At 67.5% G+C, this 18,050-nt stretch overlaps 3 protein-coding genes across 5 annotated transcripts; 2 read left to right on the forward strand and 1 right to left on the reverse strand.

Moving 5' to 3' along the window:
- Nucleotides 1–145: 145 nt before the first annotated feature.
- Nucleotides 146–6,939, forward strand: CD68 (CD68 molecule). Of its 2 annotated transcripts, XM_039499899.1 has the most exons (7): nucleotides 211–381; nucleotides 2,231–2,500; nucleotides 2,549–2,766; nucleotides 3,708–3,827; nucleotides 3,968–4,040; nucleotides 6,406–6,573; nucleotides 6,775–6,937. In XM_039499899.1, exons 1-7 carry the CDS (start codon nucleotides 339–341, stop codon nucleotides 6,912–6,914), a joined length of 1,032 nt encoding a protein of 343 aa, XP_039355833.1. In that variant the 5' UTR covers nucleotides 211–338; the 3' UTR covers nucleotides 6,915–6,937. The 2 variants fall into 2 exon arrangements, with proteins under 2 accessions (XP_039355834.1, XP_039355833.1); XM_039499900.1 differs by having other exon boundaries at nucleotides 146–381; nucleotides 2,231–2,766; nucleotides 6,775–6,939.
- A 3,129-nt stretch (nucleotides 6,940–10,068) lies between these two features.
- Nucleotides 10,069–11,376, reverse strand: LOC120381516 (putative nuclease HARBI1). The gene is made up of 2 exons (XM_039499693.1): nucleotides 11,188–11,376; nucleotides 10,069–11,052 (listed from the first exon to the last, which is right to left on the reverse strand). The coding sequence occupies exons 1-2, from the start codon at nucleotides 11,374–11,376 to the stop codon at nucleotides 10,069–10,071; spliced, it is 1,173 nt and encodes a 390-aa protein (XP_039355627.1).
- A 233-nt stretch (nucleotides 11,377–11,609) lies between these two features.
- On the forward strand, nucleotides 11,610–17,264 carry MPDU1 (mannose-P-dolichol utilization defect 1). 2 transcript variants are annotated; one of them, XM_039499912.1, is made up of 7 exons: nucleotides 11,615–12,082; nucleotides 14,201–14,266; nucleotides 14,720–14,852; nucleotides 15,420–15,505; nucleotides 15,602–15,720; nucleotides 16,570–16,680; nucleotides 16,932–17,264. In XM_039499912.1, the coding sequence occupies exons 1-7, from the start codon at nucleotides 11,995–11,997 to the stop codon at nucleotides 17,058–17,060; spliced, it is 732 nt and encodes a 243-aa protein (XP_039355846.1). In that variant the 5' UTR covers nucleotides 11,615–11,994; the 3' UTR covers nucleotides 17,061–17,264. The 2 variants fall into 2 exon arrangements, with proteins under 2 accessions (XP_039355847.1, XP_039355846.1); XM_039499913.1 differs by lacking the exon at nucleotides 15,420–15,505 and having other exon boundaries at nucleotides 11,610–12,082.
- Nucleotides 17,265–18,050: the final 786 nt, after the last annotated feature.

Below are 18,050 nucleotides of genomic sequence, written 5' to 3' on the forward strand. Positions count from 1 at the left end.
GAGGGGTCCCCGGGTAACTGGCCGCCCCGCCCCAGAAGTGGCTGCATCTCGGCGCCGGGCGAGGGGTCCCCGGGTCACCGGCCGCCCCGCCCCAGAAGTGGCTGCATCTCAGCGCCGGGCGAGGGGTCCCCGGGTAACTGGCCGCCCCGCCCCAGAAGTGGGCGCATCTCGGCCTCGCGGACTCGTTATCTGTGCGTGTTGTTGGAGTCGGGAGGCGGGTGAGCGACCTTGGAAAGGGAACTGGTTTCGTTTCCTTCAGTTTATCAGTGAAGCGCAGGACGGGCCGGGAGGGAGACGCGGAGCGAGGGACGGACCCGTGGACAGACGGACGATCCAGCATGGGCACCCTGGGGACCCTGTGTCTGCTGCTCTGCCTGGCAGGTAGGTGCTGCTCTTCTCTACAGGTCACATCCCCTAACTCACCGCACCCCACTCCCCTCCCAGAGCCGGGGAGAGAACCCAGGAGTCCTGGCTCCCAGCCCCCCTGCTCTGACCCACCAGCCCCCACTCCCCTCCCAGAGCCGGGAAGAGAACCCAGGAGTCCTGGCTCCCAGCCCCCCTGCTCTGACCCACCAGCCCCCACTCCCCTCCCAGAGCCGGGGAGAGAACCCAGGAGTCCTGGCTCCCAGCCCCCCCTGCTCTAACCCACCAGCCCCCACTCCCCTCCCAGAGCCAGGGAGAGAACCCAGGAGTCCTGGCTCCCAGCCCCCCTGCTCTGACCCACCAGCCCCCACTCCCCTCCCAGAGCCGGGGAGAGAACCCAGGAGTCCTGGCTCCCAGCCCCCCTGCTCTGACCCACCAGCCCCCACTCCCCTCCCAGAGCAGGGGAGAGAACCCAGGAGTCCTGGCTCCCATCCCCCCAACCGCAACCCACCAGCCCCCATTCCCCTCCCACTGCTGGGCAGAGAACCCAGGAGTCCTGGCTCCCAGCCCCCGCCAACTTCCATTTAACCTTGTTCACCTGTGCAAAAAAAAAAGTCTGTTTTGCTCCGGGGTCATTTTTAAAACAATGTCGGGTTTCCGCAAAGATTGGGGTGAGAAAAGGGCCGTTTCCTGCCGGGTCGGCACCCACGAAAGCCGAACGGGTTCGAGTCGCTGGAGGCGGCTAAATTGGGGGGGGGGGGGAGGCTTAGCTCCCTTCCCCTCCAGCCCCCCCATAATTGAATGTCCATGATATTGTTTGCAGCTGTCGGCAGAAAATCGGCCAGGCCTTTGGGCTTTTATCTTGGTGGGGAACCCAATATCCCCCCCACACACACATCTGGCACGGAAAAAAAATTGTAATTTAGACCATTCGGGTTGGGTGGGGGGCAGAAAAGCTCCGAAAATCTCACAGCCCGGAGGAGATTTTTTATTTATTTTTGCGTCGAACCAAAGGTTGACGTTGCGCAATTGTGACAGCGGAAATATTTCAAGATTTATACGGCTCCAAGTCGGCCATGAAAGCCTGAATTTGCTTGGTTTGGGGGTGGGGAAAAAATGGGGTTTTGTTTTTATTTCCCCATTAATTTGACACACACCCCACATCCCCCCAAAAAACCCGGAAATATTGGGTGAAAAAATGAGCCAGAAAACCGACTTGATTTCAAAACGCGGCTTTCAAAACAGCCATAAATCCATCATCCGCTCAGAGATCGAACCCCACCCGCCGTGGGGCGCTAATATCCCGGGCCGAAGGCGGCTGCCAGCAAAGGTTATTTCGACATTTTCAGCCCATCGCAATCTGTAGCGTTGGCCTCAACGTCCCTTTTGTCGGGCCGCAGAAAACGGGCCGCGGCGTTAACTCTGGAACCTACTGAGGGCACCATTGGAAAGGAGCCGCCAGCACTGGGGTGGGCTGGCGTGACAACAAGGCAGGAAGGATTATGCAGGGAGCTGGGGGTTTCTTCTTCATTGGGGGGGTGAGCCTGACACCAGCATCAGAGTTAAGAGAGGATCACTTAGGGGGCAGGAGTTGAGGGCACGATGTAATTGCGGGGCCCACATCCTTTGGAATATGGATTTTTTTTGGGGGTGGGGGTTGATTCTGGACCGACATGGGCGTGGCGGGCAGAGGCTGTAGGAGGAGAGAAATTAGCTTTCTATAATTCCCGGGTTAGCAACGTGTGCGTTTACTCTGGACCCTAATGATGGCCATAGTGACACAGCTAGCCAGGGGAGGTGTATTGGTGCCCTGTGTCTACTTTGGAGGTCTGATTGTTCCTCTCCACCGCTGTCCTCACCCCTCTAGTCTGTATCTCCGTCCCGCCCGGCGAGGGGGCCCAGGAACTAACCACGCCCGGCTCCGGGATGGAGGCCCCGTGCGACGGCGACAGCTGCCCCCGCCATAAGAAATCGGCCACCCTCGTGCCATCTTTCACCAAAACCACCACCACTGCCACCACCACGACCCACCGCACGACGCCCCCCACCACGACCCACCCGGCCAATCACACGACAACCCATCCAGCCAATCACACCACGACCCACCGCACGACACCCCCCACCACGACCCACCCGGCCAACCACACGACAACCCACCCGACCAACCACACCACAACCCATCCGACCAACCACACCACGACCCAACCGACCAACCACACCACAACCCGCCCGACCAACCACACCACGGTGCACACGACCCCCCACCTCACCACGGCGGCCCCGCCGGTGCCCCCGGATGTGGGGGTCGGGAACTACTCGGTGAGGAACGGGTCGGAGGTCTGCCTCCGGGTGCAGTCGGGTCTCCAGATCTGGGTCCGATACGAGAGCAGCTCCAAAGCGCAGGTATGGGGTAGGGGAGGCTAGTGGTTAGAGCAGGGGGGGCTGGGAGCCAGGACTCCTGGGTTCTCTCCCCGGCTCTGGGAGGGTTGTGGGGGCTGGTGGTTTAGAGCAGGGGGGGCTGGGAGCCAGGACTCCTGGGTTCTCTCCCGGCTCTGGGAGGAGTGGGGCTGGTGGGTTAGAGCCGGGGGGGCTGGGAGCCAGGACTCCTGGGTTCTCTCCCCGGCTCTGGGAGGGGAGTGGGGGCTGGTGGGTTAGAGCAGGGGGGGCTGGGAGCCAGGACTCCTGGGTTCTCTCCCGGCTCTGGGAGGAGTGGGGCTGGTGGGTTAGAGCAGGGGCTGGGATCCAGGACTCCTGGGTTCTCTCCTGGCTCTGAGAGGAGTGGGGGCTGGTGGTTAGAGCAGGGGGCTGGGAGCCAGGACTCCTGGGTTCTCCCCCGGCTCTGGGAGGGAAGTGGGGGCTGGTGGTTAGAGCAGGGGGGGGCTGGGAGCCCGGACTCCTGGGTTCTCTCCCGGCTCTGGGAGGAGTGGGGCTGGTGGGTTAGAGCAGGGGGCTGGGAGCCAGGACTCCTGGGTTCTCTCCCGGCTCTGGGAGGAAGTGGGGCTGGTGGTTAGAGCAGGGGGCTGGGAGCCAGGACTCCTGGGTTCTCTCCCCCGGCGCTGGGAGGAAGTGGGGCTGGTGGGTTAGAGCAGGGGGGGGCTGGGAGCCCGGACTCCTGGGTTCTCTCCCTGCTCTGGGAGGGGAGTGGGGGCTGGTGGGTTAGAGCAAGGGGGGCTGGGAGTCAGGACTCCTGGGTTCTCTCCCCGGCTCTGGGAGGGGAGCCGGGGCTGGGGAGTTAGAGCAGGGGGGGCTGGGAGCCAGGACTCCTGGGTTCTCTCCCCAGGACTCTTGGGGTTCGGGGGGTGAAGGTGATACCAGGTCACCCGACTCCTCTCTCTCTCTTCCAGCTCTGGGGAAATTTTAGCGTCCAGCCGAACCAGACGAAGGCGTCGGGAAATTGCTCCGACCAGTCAGCCACCATGGAGCTCAGCTTCCCCCAGGGCTTCCTGCGTTTCACCTTCGTGAAGGTACCGGCGGGGGGGCAGCAGGGGGCGCTGTGGGGCAGGGAGCGGGGCGTGGGGGTGTATACACCGCGGCTGTGCTCCACCCCAGAGGTGGCTGCATCTCCGTGCTGGGCCGACGGCTCCGGTCCCTTGTGTCTCCCCAGAATCAAACCCAAAACACCGTCTACCTGCACGAGGTCCGAGCCCAGCTGCGCCTCCAGTTTCCTGGGGCCTCACGTGAGAACCGGGGTTTGAGGCTGCTGGGGGCGGGGGGAAGGTTTGGGGGAGTCGGGGAAAAAGTTCAGGGCATTGGGGTGAGTTTGGGGGTCAGGCTGACATTGGGGTGACTTGGAGGAGCTGGGGATTCTGGGGTTTGGGGTGACTTTGGGGTGCTGGGGTTTGGGGTGAGGAGTTCAGGGAGGTCGGGGTAACTTTGGGGATTCGGGGGAGTCGGGGTGATAGGGGTCAGAGTGACTTTCAGGGTGCGGGGTGACTTCGGGGGTGTTGGGGTGACATTGAGGAGTTGGGCTGACGGGAGTTCAGCAATGACGTTGGGGTGAGTTTGGGGTGACTGGGAGGTTCAGGGTGAGTTTGGGGGTCAGGCTGACTGGGGGTTTGGGGTGACTTTGGCAGCTCAGGGGTGACTTTGGGGAGTTGGGGTGACACTGGGGTTCAGGTGGTCGGGGGCTGAAGGGTTTGGGGTGACTTTGGGGAATTGGGGTGACACTGGGGTTCTGGGTGGTCAGGGGACTGCAGGGTTTGGGGTGACACTGGGGAGTTGGGGTGACACTGGGGTCTGGGTGGTCAGGGGACTGCAGGGTTTGGGGTGACTTTGGGGAGTTGGGGTGACACTGGGGGTCGGGGGCTGGAGGGGTCGGGGGACATTGGGGAGTTGGGGTGACACTGGGGTTCGCGTGGTCGGGGGCTGGAGGTTTCGGGTGACTTTGGGGAGTTGGGGTGACACTGGGGTTCGGGTGGTCAGGGGACTGGAGGGTTTGGGGTGACACTGGGGTTCGCGTGGTCGGGGGCTGGAGGGTTTGGGGTGACTATGGGGATTTGCGTTGACACTGGGGTTCGGGTGGTTGGGGGCTGGAGGGTTTGGGGACTGTGGGAGTTGGGGGTGACACTGGGGTCTGGGTGGTCGGGGACTGCAGGGTTTGGGGTGACTTTGGGGAGTTGGGGTGACACTGGGGTTCAGGTGGTCGGGGGACTGCAGGGTTTGGGGTGACATTGGGGAGTTGGGGTGACACTGGGGGTTCGGGTGGTCGGGGGCTGGAGGGTTTGGGGTGACTTTGGGGAGTTGGGGTGACACTGGGGTTCAGGTGGTCGGGGGCTGGAGGTTTGGGGTGACTTTCGGGAGTTGGGGTGACACTGGGGTTCAGGTGGTCGGGGGCTGGAGGGTTCTGGGTGACTTTGGGGAGTTGGGGTGACACTGGGGTTCGGGTGGTCGGGGGACTGGAGGGTTTGGGGTGACTTTGGGGAGTTGGGGTGACACTGGGGTTCGGGTGGTCGGGGGACTGGAGGGTTTGGGGTGACACTGGGGTTTGGGTGGTCGGGGGCTGGAGGGTTGGGGTGACTGGGGAGTTGGGGTGACACTGGGGTTCGGGTGGTCGGGGGACTGGAGGGTTTGGGGTGACACTGGGGTTCAGGTGGTTGGGGGCTGGAGGGTTTGGGGTGACTGGGGAGTTGGGGTGACACTGGGGTTGGGTGGTCGGGGACTGGAGGGTTTGGGGTGACACTGGGGTTCGGGTGGTCGGGGGCTGGAGGGTTCGGGGACATTGGGGAGTTGGGGTCACACTGGGGTTTGGGTGGTCGGGGGACTGGAGGGTTTGGGGTGACTTTGGGGAGTCAGGGTGACACTGGGGGTTCGGGTGGTCGGGGCTGGAGGGTTTGGGGTGACTTTGGGGAGTTGGGGTGACACTGGGGTTTGGGTGGTCGGGGCTGGAGGGTTTGGGGTGACTGGGGAGTTGGGGTGACACTGGGGTTCGGGTGGTCGGGGGACTGCAGGGTTTGGGGTGACACTGGGGAGTTGGGGTGACACTGGGGTTTGGGTGGTCGGGGGACTGCAGGGTTTGGGGTGACTTTGGGGAGTTGGGGTGACACTGGGGGTCGGGGGCTGGAGGGTCGGGGGACATTGGGGACTTGGGGTGACACTGGGGTCTGGGTGGTCGGGGACTGGAGGGTTTGGGGTGACACTGGGGTTTGGGTGGTCGGGGGCTGGAGGGTTCGGGGACATTGGGGAGTTGGGGTGACACTGGGGTCTGGGTGGTCGGGGACTGGAGGGTTTGGGGTGACACTGGGGGTTCGGGTGGTCGGGGGCTGGAGGATCTGGGGGACATTGGGAGTTGGGGTCACACTGGGGTTTGGGTGGTCGGGGGACTGCAGGGTTTGGGGTGACTTTGGGGAGTCGGGGTGACACTGGGGGTTCGGGTGGTCGGGGGGCTGGAGGGTTTGGGGTGACTGGGGAGTTGGGGTCACACTGGGGGTTCGGGTGGTCGGGGGGGCTGGAGGGTTTGGGGTGACTTTCGGGGAAGGCTCGGGGCTCGCGAGGTGGGCGATTGGGGGGGCTGGCTCTGATCTCTCCCCCCTCGTCCCCCCCCAGAGCGGCAGTTCGGGGCGCACAACGCCAGCCTGCGGGAGTTCGAAGCCCGGCTGGGCCACTCGTACCAGTGCCAGAACCGCAGTCTGGCTCTGGCCCCGGACTTTCACCTCGACGCCCTGCACGAGCGGCTCCAGGCCTTCGACCTGCCCGGGGGCCACTTCGGGGAAGGTACCGGCCCCCCCCTCGGCCCCACATCTGCCCCCCGCAAGCCCCACGCTCAGCTCCTCCCACCCCAAATCCTCCGCTGCCCCATATCCCTATCTCCCCCTGCCCCCCATTTCCCCCTATCCGAGCCCTGCCCCATAGCCCTCTCACCTCCCCGGCCCCCACCTGCCCCCCGTCTCACCCCCGGCCCCTCCTCTCTTGCAGCCGAGCTGTGCCCAGAGGAGCAGCGCAGCTCGCTGGTCCCCATCATCGTCGGGGTGGTTCTGCTGATCCTGATCCTGATCATCCTCATCGCCTACCTGGTGGGCCGGCGCCGGGCCCAGGGTGGCTACCAGCCCCTCTGAGGGGCCGGGACACTGGAGTGGGGTGGGGAGGGGGGCAGGGGCCTGTCCCCTCTGGGGGGCGCCGGCTCCCACCCGGCCCCGGGGCGGGGACTGGCTGGCTGGGGGGGGGGGAATGGGGTCAGAGATCCATGTATTTTATTTTACTGATTAAAAAACAATTGGGATAGTTGGTAAATACGAGGACGTCTCAGTTACTGCCCGTGCCCCAGCTCTTGGCAGCGTCCCGGTGGGGTTACCCGCCCCCCCACCCCAAAAAACAGCCCCCCCCAATAACAATTCTGTTCAATAATAAATGGCCATTACGTCTCCTGGGGTTAAGGAGATGCGGCCACCTCTGGGGCGGGGCGGCCGGTTACCCAGGGACCCCTCGCCCGGCGCTGAGATGCAGCCACCTCTGGGGCGGGGCGGCCGGTTACCCAGGGACCCCTCGCCCGGCGCTGAGATGCAGCCACCTCTGGGGCAGGGCGGCCGGTGACCCAGGGACCCCTCGCCCGGCGCTGAGACGCGGCCACCTCTGGGGCGGGGCGGCCGGTTACCCGGGGACCCCTCGCCCGGCGCTGAGATGCGGCCACCTCTGGGGCGGGGCGGCCGGTTACCCAGGGACCCCTCGCCCGGCGCTGAGATGCAGCCACCTCTGGGGCGGGGCGGCCGGTTACCCAGGGACCCCTCGCCCAGCGCTGAGATGCAGCCACCTCTGGGGCGGGCGGCGGTTACCCAGGGACCCTCGCCCGGCGCTGAGATGCACCCACCTCTGGGCGGGCGGCCGGTTACCCGGGACCTCGCCCGGCGCTGAGATGCAGCCACCTCTGGGGCGGGGCAGCCGGTTACCCTGGGACCCCTTGCCCGGCGCTGAGATGCAGCCACCTCTGGGGCGGGGCGGCCGGTTACCCAGGGACCCCTCGCCCGGCGCTGAGATGCAGCCACCTCTGGGGCGGGGCAGCCGGTTACCTGGGGACACCTTGCCCGGCGCTGAGATGCAGCCACCTCTGGGGCGGGGCGGCCGGTTACCCAGGGACACCTCGCCCGGCGCTGAGATGCCGCCACCTCTGGGGCGGGCGGCCGTTACCCAGGGACCCTCGCCTGGCGCTGAGATGCACCCACCTCTGGGGCGGGCGGCCGGTTACCCAGGGACCTCGCCCAGCGCTGAGATGCAGCCACCTCTGGGGCGGGGCGGCCGGTCACCCAGGGACCCCTCGCCCGGCGCTGAGATGCGGCCACCTCTGGGGCGGGGCGGCCGGTTACCCAGGGACCCCTCGCCCGGCGCTGAGATGCGGCCACCTCTGGGGCGGGGTGGTGGCTGTTTGAAACATAAGTCTAGGAGAAGGACTGGGGTGCTCCTGGAAGGGGGGGCTCAGCAGGGGGCTCTCTCCCCACAGGCAGGGCTGGCCTGAGGGTGGCGCTCAGGGATGCTGGGTTGCAGGGAGGGCATCAGGGTGCCGGGGGCACCCCGGCAGCCCGGCTGTATCCCGGCCCCCACGGGTGCCCAGTCCCCCAGGTGCCCCAGTCTGACCTGGCAGGATCCCCTTAACTCAGCCCCATGCGGGACCAGCCCCACCCGGCTCCTAAGGGAAGTGGGGGTGTCACGGGGCTGCTTACATCATTGGGGGGGCGGGGAGAGGGGCAGCACCCTCAGGCCACGCCCCTTCCTATGGTCAATAATCAAACCACACCCCCTTGCCTCACCTACTTCTAAATCCCATGACTAAGCCACGCCCCCTCCATGAGTTCATTCTTTAGCTCCACCCCCATGGATTCCCCCCCCACCCGAGCACTTTAAACTACGCCCCCTTTTCAAGAGTGGTGCAGCAAGCCCCGCCCCCTCCACCAGTCCTTTATTTATAAAGATGTGGTCACCTCTGGGGCGGGGCGGCCGGTTTAGGGGGACCCTCGCGCGGCGCTGAGGTCACCTCTGGGGCGGGGCGGCCGGTTACCCAGGGACCCCTCGCCCGGCGCTGAGATGCAGCCACCTCTGGGGCGGGGCGGCCGGTTACCCAGGGACCCCTCGCCAGGTGCTGAGATGCAGCCACCTCTGGGGCGGGGCGGCCGGTTATCCAGGGACCCCTCGCCCGGTGCTGAGATGCAGCCACCTCTGGGGCGGGGCGGCCGGTTACCCAGGGACCCCTCGCCCGGCGCTGAGATGCGCCCACCTCTGGGGCGGGGCGGCCGGTTACCCAGGGACCCCTCGCCCGGCACTGAGATGCAGCCACCTCTGGGGTGGGGTGGCCGGTGACCCGGGGACCCCTCGCCCGGCGCTGAGATGCAGCCACCTCTGGATGGCAGATACAGCCCCTGCCTGCATGTCCTCCTTGCTGTCCATCCGGAAGGCCGGCCAGACAGACGGAGCAGCTGACCGAGCCAGGCTGGTGCGGACTGGGCAGCTATGGGGCGGGAGTGGGGCAGAGAAAAGGGGTCTGGTGTTGGCGGACAATTATAGCAGGGCTCCTTTGGGTTGAAGTTTTCGTTTATTGCGGCTACAGAGAACCCAGGCGTCCGGTTCCTCCCAATACCCCCCCACACTCCCCTGCCCCCCCGCCACTTCCACTACCCCTTCCCCAGCCTGTTTTCAACGTCCCAGGTCCCCACCATCACCCCAGTTCTGACACCCAGCCCCTACCCACACACCCGCCTGGCACCCTCACTTCACCTGTCTCCCTACCCCCAACCCCCAGGAGAGGTTGGGGCCCGGGGAGGGAAGAAGCCTTCAGCAGATTAAGCTCTGGGAGGGGAGTGGGGGCTGGGGGGTTGGGAGCCAGGACTCCTGGGTTCTCTCCCCGGCTCTGGGAGGGGAGTGGGGGCTGGTGGGTTAGAGCAGGGGGGGCTGGGAGCCAGGACGCCTGGGTTCTCTCCCTAGCTCTGGGAGGGCAGTGGAGGCTGGTGGGTTAGAGCAGGGGGGGCTGGGAGCCAGGATGCCTGGGTTCTCTCCCCAGCTCTGGGAGGGCAGTGGAGGCTGGTGGGTTAGAGGAGAGTGGGCTGGGAGCCAGGACGCCTGGGTTCTCTCCCCAGCTCTGGGAGGGGAATGGGGGCTGGTGGGTTAGAACAGGGGGGGCTGGGAGCCAGGACGCCTGGGTTCTTTCCCTAGCTCTGGGAAGAGAGAGGGGTCTGGTGGGTTAGAGCAGGGAGGGGGCTGGGAGCCAGGACTCCTGGGTTCTCTCCCTCAGTCCCGCAGGGTCAGAGCCAGCGCCTCACGGATCTCGGCCGCGGCGCCCTCCTCTCCCTCCCCGTCCTCGAAGGGCTCCTCCTCCTCCTCCTCCTCCTCTTCCTCCACCATCCAGCGGGGCTGGAAGACGTCGCCGTGCATCTCGCAGACGTTGTGGAGGGTGGAGCAGGCGGCGATGAGGGTGGGCAGGAAAGAGACGTCGGTGTCGTTGCGTTTCTGCAGGCAGCGCCAGCGCCCCCTGAGGCGCCCGAAGGCCACCCCCACCACGGTGCGGGCGGCGGCGGCGTACTCGTTAAACCGCCTCTGGGCCGGCGTGAGCTCCCCGGCCCGGTAAGGCCTCATCAGCCAGGGCAGGAGCGGGTAGGACGGGCCGCCCAGCAGGTAGACGGGCACCTGGACGCCGGCCACCTCCCGGGCCGCCCCAGGGAAGAGCTCCCCCCGCTGGGCGCGCTGGTAGAGCTCGGAGGCCCGCAGCACCTGGGCGTCGGTCTGCCTGCCGGGGCAGCCGACGTTGACGTCCCAGAAGCAGCCGCGGGCGTCGACGGCGGCCTGCAGCACCACCGAGTGCCAGCCCCGGCGGTTGAAGTACCCGGCGGCGTTCTCGTTGGGGGCCCGGATGGGGACGTGCAGGGCCCCCAGCACCCCGGCCAGCTGGGGCGGCGGGGCGGGGAAGCCGGCCTGCCGGGCCCCGGCCGGGGCGGCCACGTAGGCCGGGGTGAGGATGGCCACCACGGCCTCGCAGACGTCGCGCAGGATCTTGCAGACGGTGGAGCGGGAGACGCCGAACTGCTGCTCCACGGCCCGGTACTCGGTGCAGGCGCCCAGGCGCCAGAGGGTCATGGCCAGGCGCACCTCGGCGGGGATGGCCCGGCGCATGTTGGTGTCCCGCCGCTGGATGGCCCCCCGCAGCCGCCCGCAGAGGTAGTCGAAGGTGGCCGGGCCCAGGCGGAAGTTCTCGGCCCACTCGCCGGGCCCGAAGGCCTTGGCCCGCACCGTGTCCCAGAAGGCCGAACTCCGGGCCTTGCTCCACAGCCGCCGCTCCCGGGCCGGCGGCGGGGCCGGCGGGGGCGGGGGGCCGGCGGGGCGGGGGCCCGGCCCGGCCGCCGGGGTCCCCGCCAGCCAGAGCAGGGCGAAGCGGCGGCCCCAGCGGGCCCGGGCCCGGCGGCGGCGGGCGGCCCGGTGGCGGCGGGCGGCCTCCCGCAGGCGGCGGCCCCGCTGCAGCCGCAGGTAGTAGAGGAGGCAGAGGGCCACGGCCCCCCGGCTCAGGGCGGGGAGGGGGCAAGATGGCGGCGCTGGGGCGGCCATCTTGGGTTGGCCAAAGTTTGGTCAAGGCAGGGAGGGAGTGTGGAGGGGGGGAGGGGCGCGCTAGGGCGCATGCGCGGTGAGGAAAAGGCGGGGAGGGGTGCGGGAAAGGGCGCATGCGCGGTGAGGAATGGGCGCCCGTTGGGGGGGGACAGCGCATGCGCAAGGAGGAAAGGCAGACGGTTGAGGGGCAGGGCGCATGCGCGGGGAGGAAATGGGGACGGTTGAGGAGCAGGGCGCATGCGCGGAGAGGAAATGGGGACGGTTGAGGAGCAGGGCGCATGCGCGCCCCCTCAGACTCATGGCGCCTACTAAGCTATGCCCGCGCTTCCCCTTTGTCTCCTCCGCCTCCGTTGCGCGTGCGCCGCAGAGAGCGGGCGCGAAACAGGCGCCTGTCTACTACGGAGGCGGGAAGCTGAGGCGGCAGGGCGGGCGCATGCGCACAGGGAGTGTGAACTGAGGGAGGCTCGCGCGCGCGCGCGCATACGCCGAACGCGGGCGAGTGGCGCGTGCGCAGTGACTTGTCCCGCGGGCGCCACCGCGCCTGCGCTGTAGGGACGCTGGCGACATGGAGGCGGAAGCGCCGGCCGAGCCGGTGTGGGAGTGTCGCCATTTTCCAAAATGGCGGCGCTGCAGGGGCTGCTGGTCCCGCACCTGCTGCCCGAGCGCTGCTATGACGAGCTGTTCCTGCGCTTCAACCTGCTGCACGGTGAGCGCGCGGCCCTGGCCACACACACCCCTCGGTCGCCATGGCAACGCAGGGCGGCAGCCCTCCGGCGCTCCATGGGTGCGGGGCGGAAGTGCCGCGTGCCCCCGCCATGTTGGTGCGGGGCGGAAGTAAGGCGGGCCGCCGCCATGTTGCTGTGGGGCGGCAGTGCCGCGAGAGTCGAGGCGCCGCCATTTTGGTACGGGGCGGAAGTGCCCCGGGAGGCGTGCCGTCGCCATGTTGGTGGAGGGCGGAAGTTAGGCGTGTCGCCGCCATGTTGGTGCGGGGCGGAAGTGCTGCCAGAAGTGGCATTCCTGGGGAAGGGGTGACCCCCCATTCTCAGCCCACTCCCCTGGGATGACACATCCCAGCCTCAGCCCCCACTTTGCGGGGGAGGGGCAGTGGGGGTTGGCTGGGGCAGTTGGATAGAGCAGTGGGCGGGTGGTTGTGTGGGGCAGGGGTCAGTGGGGGTTGGTTGGGGGTCAGTGGGGTAGAATCACAGACCCAGAGAAGATCAGGGCGGGACGGGACCTCAGGAGGGATCTAGTCCCACCCCCTGCTCAGAGCAGGACCAACCCCAACTGAATCATCCCAGCCAGGGCTTTGTCCAGCCTGACCTTAAAAACCTCTAAGGAAGGAGATCCCACCACCTCCCTAGGGAACCCATTCCAGTGCTTCATCACCCGCCTAGGGACACAGTGTTTCCTAATATCCACCCTAGACCTGCCCTACTGCAACTTGAGCCCATTGCTCCTTGTTCTGTCATCTGCCCCCACTGAGAACAGTCTAGATCCATCCTCTCTGGATCCCCCCTTTCAGGTAGTTGAAAGCAGCTATCAAATCCCCCCTCATTCTTCTCTTCTGCAGACTAAATAACCCCAGTTCCCTCAGCCTCTCCTCGTAAGTCATGTGCCCCACCCGCCTGATCATTTTCGTTGCCCTCCGCTGGACTCTCTCCAATTTATCCACATCCACCAGTGCCAAGTAGAGGGGAATGATCACGTCCCTCGATCTGCTGGCAATGCCCCTATTTATACAGCCCAAAATGCCGTTAGCCTTCTTGGCAACAAGGGCACCTGCTGACTCATATCCAGCTTCTCATCCACTGTAACCCCCGGGTCCTTTTCTGCAGAACGGCCGCTTAGCCAGTCGGTCCCCAGCCTGTGTCAGTGCCTGGGATTCTTCCTTCCTAAGTGCAGGACTCGGCACTTGTCCTTGTTGAACCTCATCAGGTTTCTTCTGGCCCAATCCCCCAATTCGTCTAGGTCCCTCTGGACCCTATCCCGACCCTCCAGCGTATCCACCTCTCCCCCCAGCTTAGTGTCAGCCGCGAACTTGCTGCGGGTGCAATTAATCCCATCGTCCGGATCGTTAATGAAGATGTTGAACAAAACCGGCCCCGGGACCGACCCCTGGGGCACTCGGCTTGATACCGGCTGCCAACTAGACATGGAGCCGTTGGTCACTAGCCGCTGAGCCCGACGATCTAGCCAGTTTTCTAGTCCATTCATCCAGTCCGTACAGCTGTAACTTGCCGGCAGGACACTGTGGAGACCGTGTCAAAAGCTTTGCTGAAGTCAGGGAATAACACGTCGCCGCTTACCCCTCATCCGTTCTCTCCTCATAGGAGGCAATTAGGTTAGGGGGGTGGGGAGCTGGGGGGAGCAGTGCGGCTTGGTTGGGGGTGGGTGAGGGCTGGGGGAGCAGCGTGGGTTGGGTGGGTGTCGGTGGGGTAGGGTGGGGGCTCACTGGGGCAGGGCCGTAGCTACCGTGGGGTGCAGTGATGCTCAGAGAAACACGTGACATGGGGGCCCGGGGAGCCTGGCCCGTGTGGGGCAGTGATAGAGGAATGAGGGAGGGGGTCAGCATGGGGCGGGGTCCCGGGGATATCCAGGGGGCAGCAGACGGCCATGGGGCTGCCGGGGAAGGGACAAAGGGGGCAGGCGGCTAAGGACACCCCAAGAGGCCATAGGGTTCGTGGGGGGGCGGTGAAATCCCAGCTCTGGGAACCCAGGTGGGGAGGACGGGAGCTTGCTGGGGGGGGCATAAACTCCAAGGGAGGGCAGGGGTCGCTGGTGGCCTGACTTGGACCCCCCCCTTCCCCTCTGTGTTTTCATCCAGTTCCCTGCCTGAAGATCCTGATCAGCAAAGGGCTGGGACTCGCCATCGTCGCGGGGTCGCTGATGGGTACGATCCGGCTCCCTGGTTGGGCGGGGAATGGGGCAGGGGCCTGTCCCCTCTCGGGGGCGCTGGCTCCCCCCCGGCCCCAGGGCAGGGACTGGCTGGCTCAGGGGGGCGGAGAATGGGGCAGGGGCCTGTCCCCTCTGGGGCGCTGCTCCCACCCGGCCCCAGGGCGGGACTGGCTGGCTCAGGGGCGGGAATGGGGCAGGGCCTGTCCCCTCTAGGGGCGCTGCTCCACCCGGCCCCAGGGCGGGACTGGCTGGCTCAGGGGCGGGAATGGGGCAGGGGCCTGTCCCCTCTGGGGGCGCTGCCCACCCGGCCCCAGGGCGGGGACTGGCTGGCTCAGGGGGGCGGGGAATGGGGCAGGGGCCTGTCCCCTCTGGGGGGCGCCGGCTCTCCGTTCCGTGCTGATGAGGGGCAGCCCCCCCCCCCGCCTGACGTGCCCCCGTCTCCCCGCAGTGAAGCTGCCCCAGCTGTTTAAGATCCTGGGGGCGAGAAGCGCCGTGGGGCTCAGTGTCCAGGCCGTCCTGCTGGAGCTGCTGGCCATCACCGGCACCATGGTCTACAGCCTGGCCCACGGCTTCCCCTTCAGGTGAGGCCCCCCTCCCCGTGCCACCAGGGGGAGCCCTGGGTGGGAGCCGGACGCCTGGGTTCCCTCCCCGGCTCTAGGAGGGGAGTGAGGGCTGGTGGGTTAGAGCAGGGGGGGCTGGGAGCCAGGACTCCTGGGTTCTCTCCCCGGCTCTAGGAGGGGAGTGAGGGCTGGTGGGTTGGAGCAGGGGGGGCTGGGAGCCAGGACTCCTGGGTTCTCTCCCCGGCTCTGGGAGGGGAGTGGGGGCTGGTGGGTTAGAGCAGGGGGGGCTGGGAGCCAGGACTCCTGGGTTCTCTCCCTGGCTCTGGGAGAGGAGTGGGGGCTGGTGGGTTAGAGCAGGGGCTGGGAGCCAGGACTGGTTAGAGCAGGGGGCCGGGAGCCAGGACTCCTGGGTTCTCGCCCCGGCTCTGGGAGGGAAGGGGGGGTTGGTGGTTAGAGCCGGGGGGGCTGGGAGCTGGACTCCTGGGTTCTTCTGCCAGCTCTGGGACTCGGGGGGGGCGCCGGGCGGGGGGCTGGCCGGCTCGGGGGCAGGGTTTTTCGGCGACCGGACCCCGTGTTCTCCCCCCGCAGCGCTTGGGGCGAGGCGCTCTTCCTCATGCTGCAAACCGTCGCCATCGGCTTCCTGGTCCTGCACTTCGGGGGACGCACGGCGCAGGGTGAGTGGGGCGCAGCCCCCCCCCACCGGGGCCAGGGGGGGCGGGTGGATCCCTGCGGGGGGGAATTTAACCCTCTCTCCTCTCTCCCCCCCCCAGGTATCTCCTTCCTGGTGCTGTATTTCACTCTGCTCTGCCTGCTGCTCTCCCCCCTCACCCCCCGGCCCGTGGTCACCCTCCTGCAAGCCACCAACATGCCGGCCATCGTCGTCAGCAGGGTAAGGGGCTGTCGCCTCTGGGGGGCGCTGGCTCCCACCCGGCTCCAGGGCGGGGACTGGCTGGCTCAGGGGGGCTGGGAATGGGGCAGGAGCCTGTCCTCTGGGGCGCTGCTCCCACCCGGCCCCAGGGCGGGACTGGCTGGCTCAGGGGCGGGAATGGGGCAGGGCCTGGCCCCGCTTGGGGGCGCCGGCGCCCACCCGGCCCCAGGGCTGGGACGGGCGGGCTCAGGGGGGTGGGGAATGGGGCAGGGGCCTGTCCTCTCTAGGGGGCGCCGGCTTCCACCCGGCCCCAGGGCGGGGACTAGCTGGCTCAGGGGGGCAGGGAATGGGGCAGGGGCCTGTCCCCTCTGGGGGGCGCCGGCTCCCACCCGGCCCCAGGGCGGGGACTGGCTGGCTCAGGGGGGTGGGGAATGGGGCAGGGGCCTGTCCCCTCTGGGGGGCACTGGCTCCCACCCGGCCCCAGGGCAGGGACTGGCTGGCTCAGGGGGGCGGGGAATGGGGCAGGGGCCTGTCCCCTCTAGGGGGCACCGGCTCCCACCTGGCCCCAGGGCAGGGACTGGCTGGCTCAGGGGGGCTGGGAATGGGGCAGGGGCCTGTCCCCTCTAGGGGGCACCGGCTCCCACCCGGCCCCAGGGCGGGGACTGGCTGGCTCTGGGGGCCGGGGACTGGGGCAGGGGGTTCTGGCTCGGGGGCTGTGTGCGTTTTGGGGGGCTCCCCCCCGCAGCAGGATTCATTCCAAAGGGGGTGGCCGGGGGTGGCTCCTACCGGCGGGGGTGGGGGGCAGAATCTGTCCAAGCTGCTGATCTGGGGGGGTCTTGTCTCTTTCCCCCAACCGCCCCCCCCCATCAGCTACTCCAGGCGGCCACCAACTACCGCAACGGGCACACGGGGCAGCTGTCGGCCGTCACCGTCTTCCTGCTCCTGGGCGGCTCCCTGGCCCGGATCTTCACCTCCGTCCAGGTAGCGCCGGGGCACGAGCTTTGGGGTCACAGGGCATGGGGGGCAGCGGGGGGGGGGGGACGTTCCTTCCCACAATCCCTCGGGGCGTGACCCATCATGCTCCTCGGCAGAGGGGACGGGCCCCTGCCCCATTCCCCGCCCCCCTGAGCCAGCCAGTCCCTGCCCTGGGGCCGGGTGAGCCCCAGAGGACAGGCCCTGCCCCATTCCCGCCCCCAGGCGCCCTCACCCCCCCTCCGTCTGTCCCCCTGCAGGAGACGGGCGACCCCCTGCTGGCTCTGACCTACGTCGTCTCCTCCGTCTGCAACGGCGTCATCGCGGCCCAGCTCCTGTATTACTGGCACGTGCCGGCCGGGGTGGGGGCCAGGAAGAAGCGGGAATAGAGGGGACCCCCCCCCCAGACTCTGACCGCGGCCGGGCCCCCCCGCCCCACGCTGCCCTCTGAGCCGTATCGGCCCCTGTCTGGCTCCACCAGCGTTCCCTAGAGGGGATCCCACTGAGCCCCCCCTCCCCAGCTGGGCTCCGGCGGGGGGGGGAAGCCTGTACCCCCCCATCCAGTGAGGTAATTAAACACTGATTTGCCAGGAGCTCCCGGCTGTGCCCATCCTGGGGGGGCGGGGGGATCTCTGGGACTCCCTGCTGCAGGGCCGGAAGGACGGAGGGTGGAATTGGGATGGGCGGGGAGGGCAGGCATGGAACCCCCCAGCCCCTCCTCCCCTGCCCCCCAGCAGCTAATGAGCGTGGTGCTAATTGTGCCAATTAGTCACCGTCCTCCTGCCTCCCTGCCCTGCCCCCCCAGCGCCGGGATCCCCAACCGGGGGCAGGGCAAAGCCGAAGCGGCCTGGGGCCGTGTCTGCCCGCGGACCGTGCCCTGCACTGGGAGGGGAGGGGGGGCTGGGAGTCAGGACTCCTGGGTTCTCTCCCCGGCTCTGGGAGGGGAGTGGGGGCTGGTGGTTAGAGCAGGAGGGGCTGGGAGCCAGGACTCCTGGGTTCTCTCCCGGCTCTGGGAGGGGAGTGGGGGCTGGTGGTTAGAGCGGGGGGGGCTGGGAGCCAGGACTCCTGGGTTCTCTCCCCGGCTCTGGGAGGGGAGTGGGGGCTGGTGGGTTAGAGCAGGGGGGCTGGGAGCCAGGACTCCTGGGTTCTCTCCCCAGCTCTGGGAGGGGAGTGGGGGCTGGTGGGTTAGAGCGGTGGTGGGGGCTGGGAGCCCGGACTCCTGGGTTCTTGCCCTGGCTGTGGTTGGGAATGGGGGGAGGGGCTGGGCTTATCCCTGGGCCCCCCCCCAAGCAGGTTTCCTGGGGTGATTCACCCCTTCGTGTCAGAACAGGCGGGGGCCGGGCCCTTCCCAGGTTACCACGGCAACTGGGTGGGGTGAC

The sequence above is a fragment of the Mauremys reevesii genome, linkage group 14, assembly GCF_016161935.1.
Source record: "Mauremys reevesii isolate NIE-2019 linkage group 14, ASM1616193v1, whole genome shotgun sequence".
Classification (NCBI taxonomy): domain Eukaryota; kingdom Metazoa; phylum Chordata; order Testudines; family Geoemydidae; genus Mauremys; species Mauremys reevesii.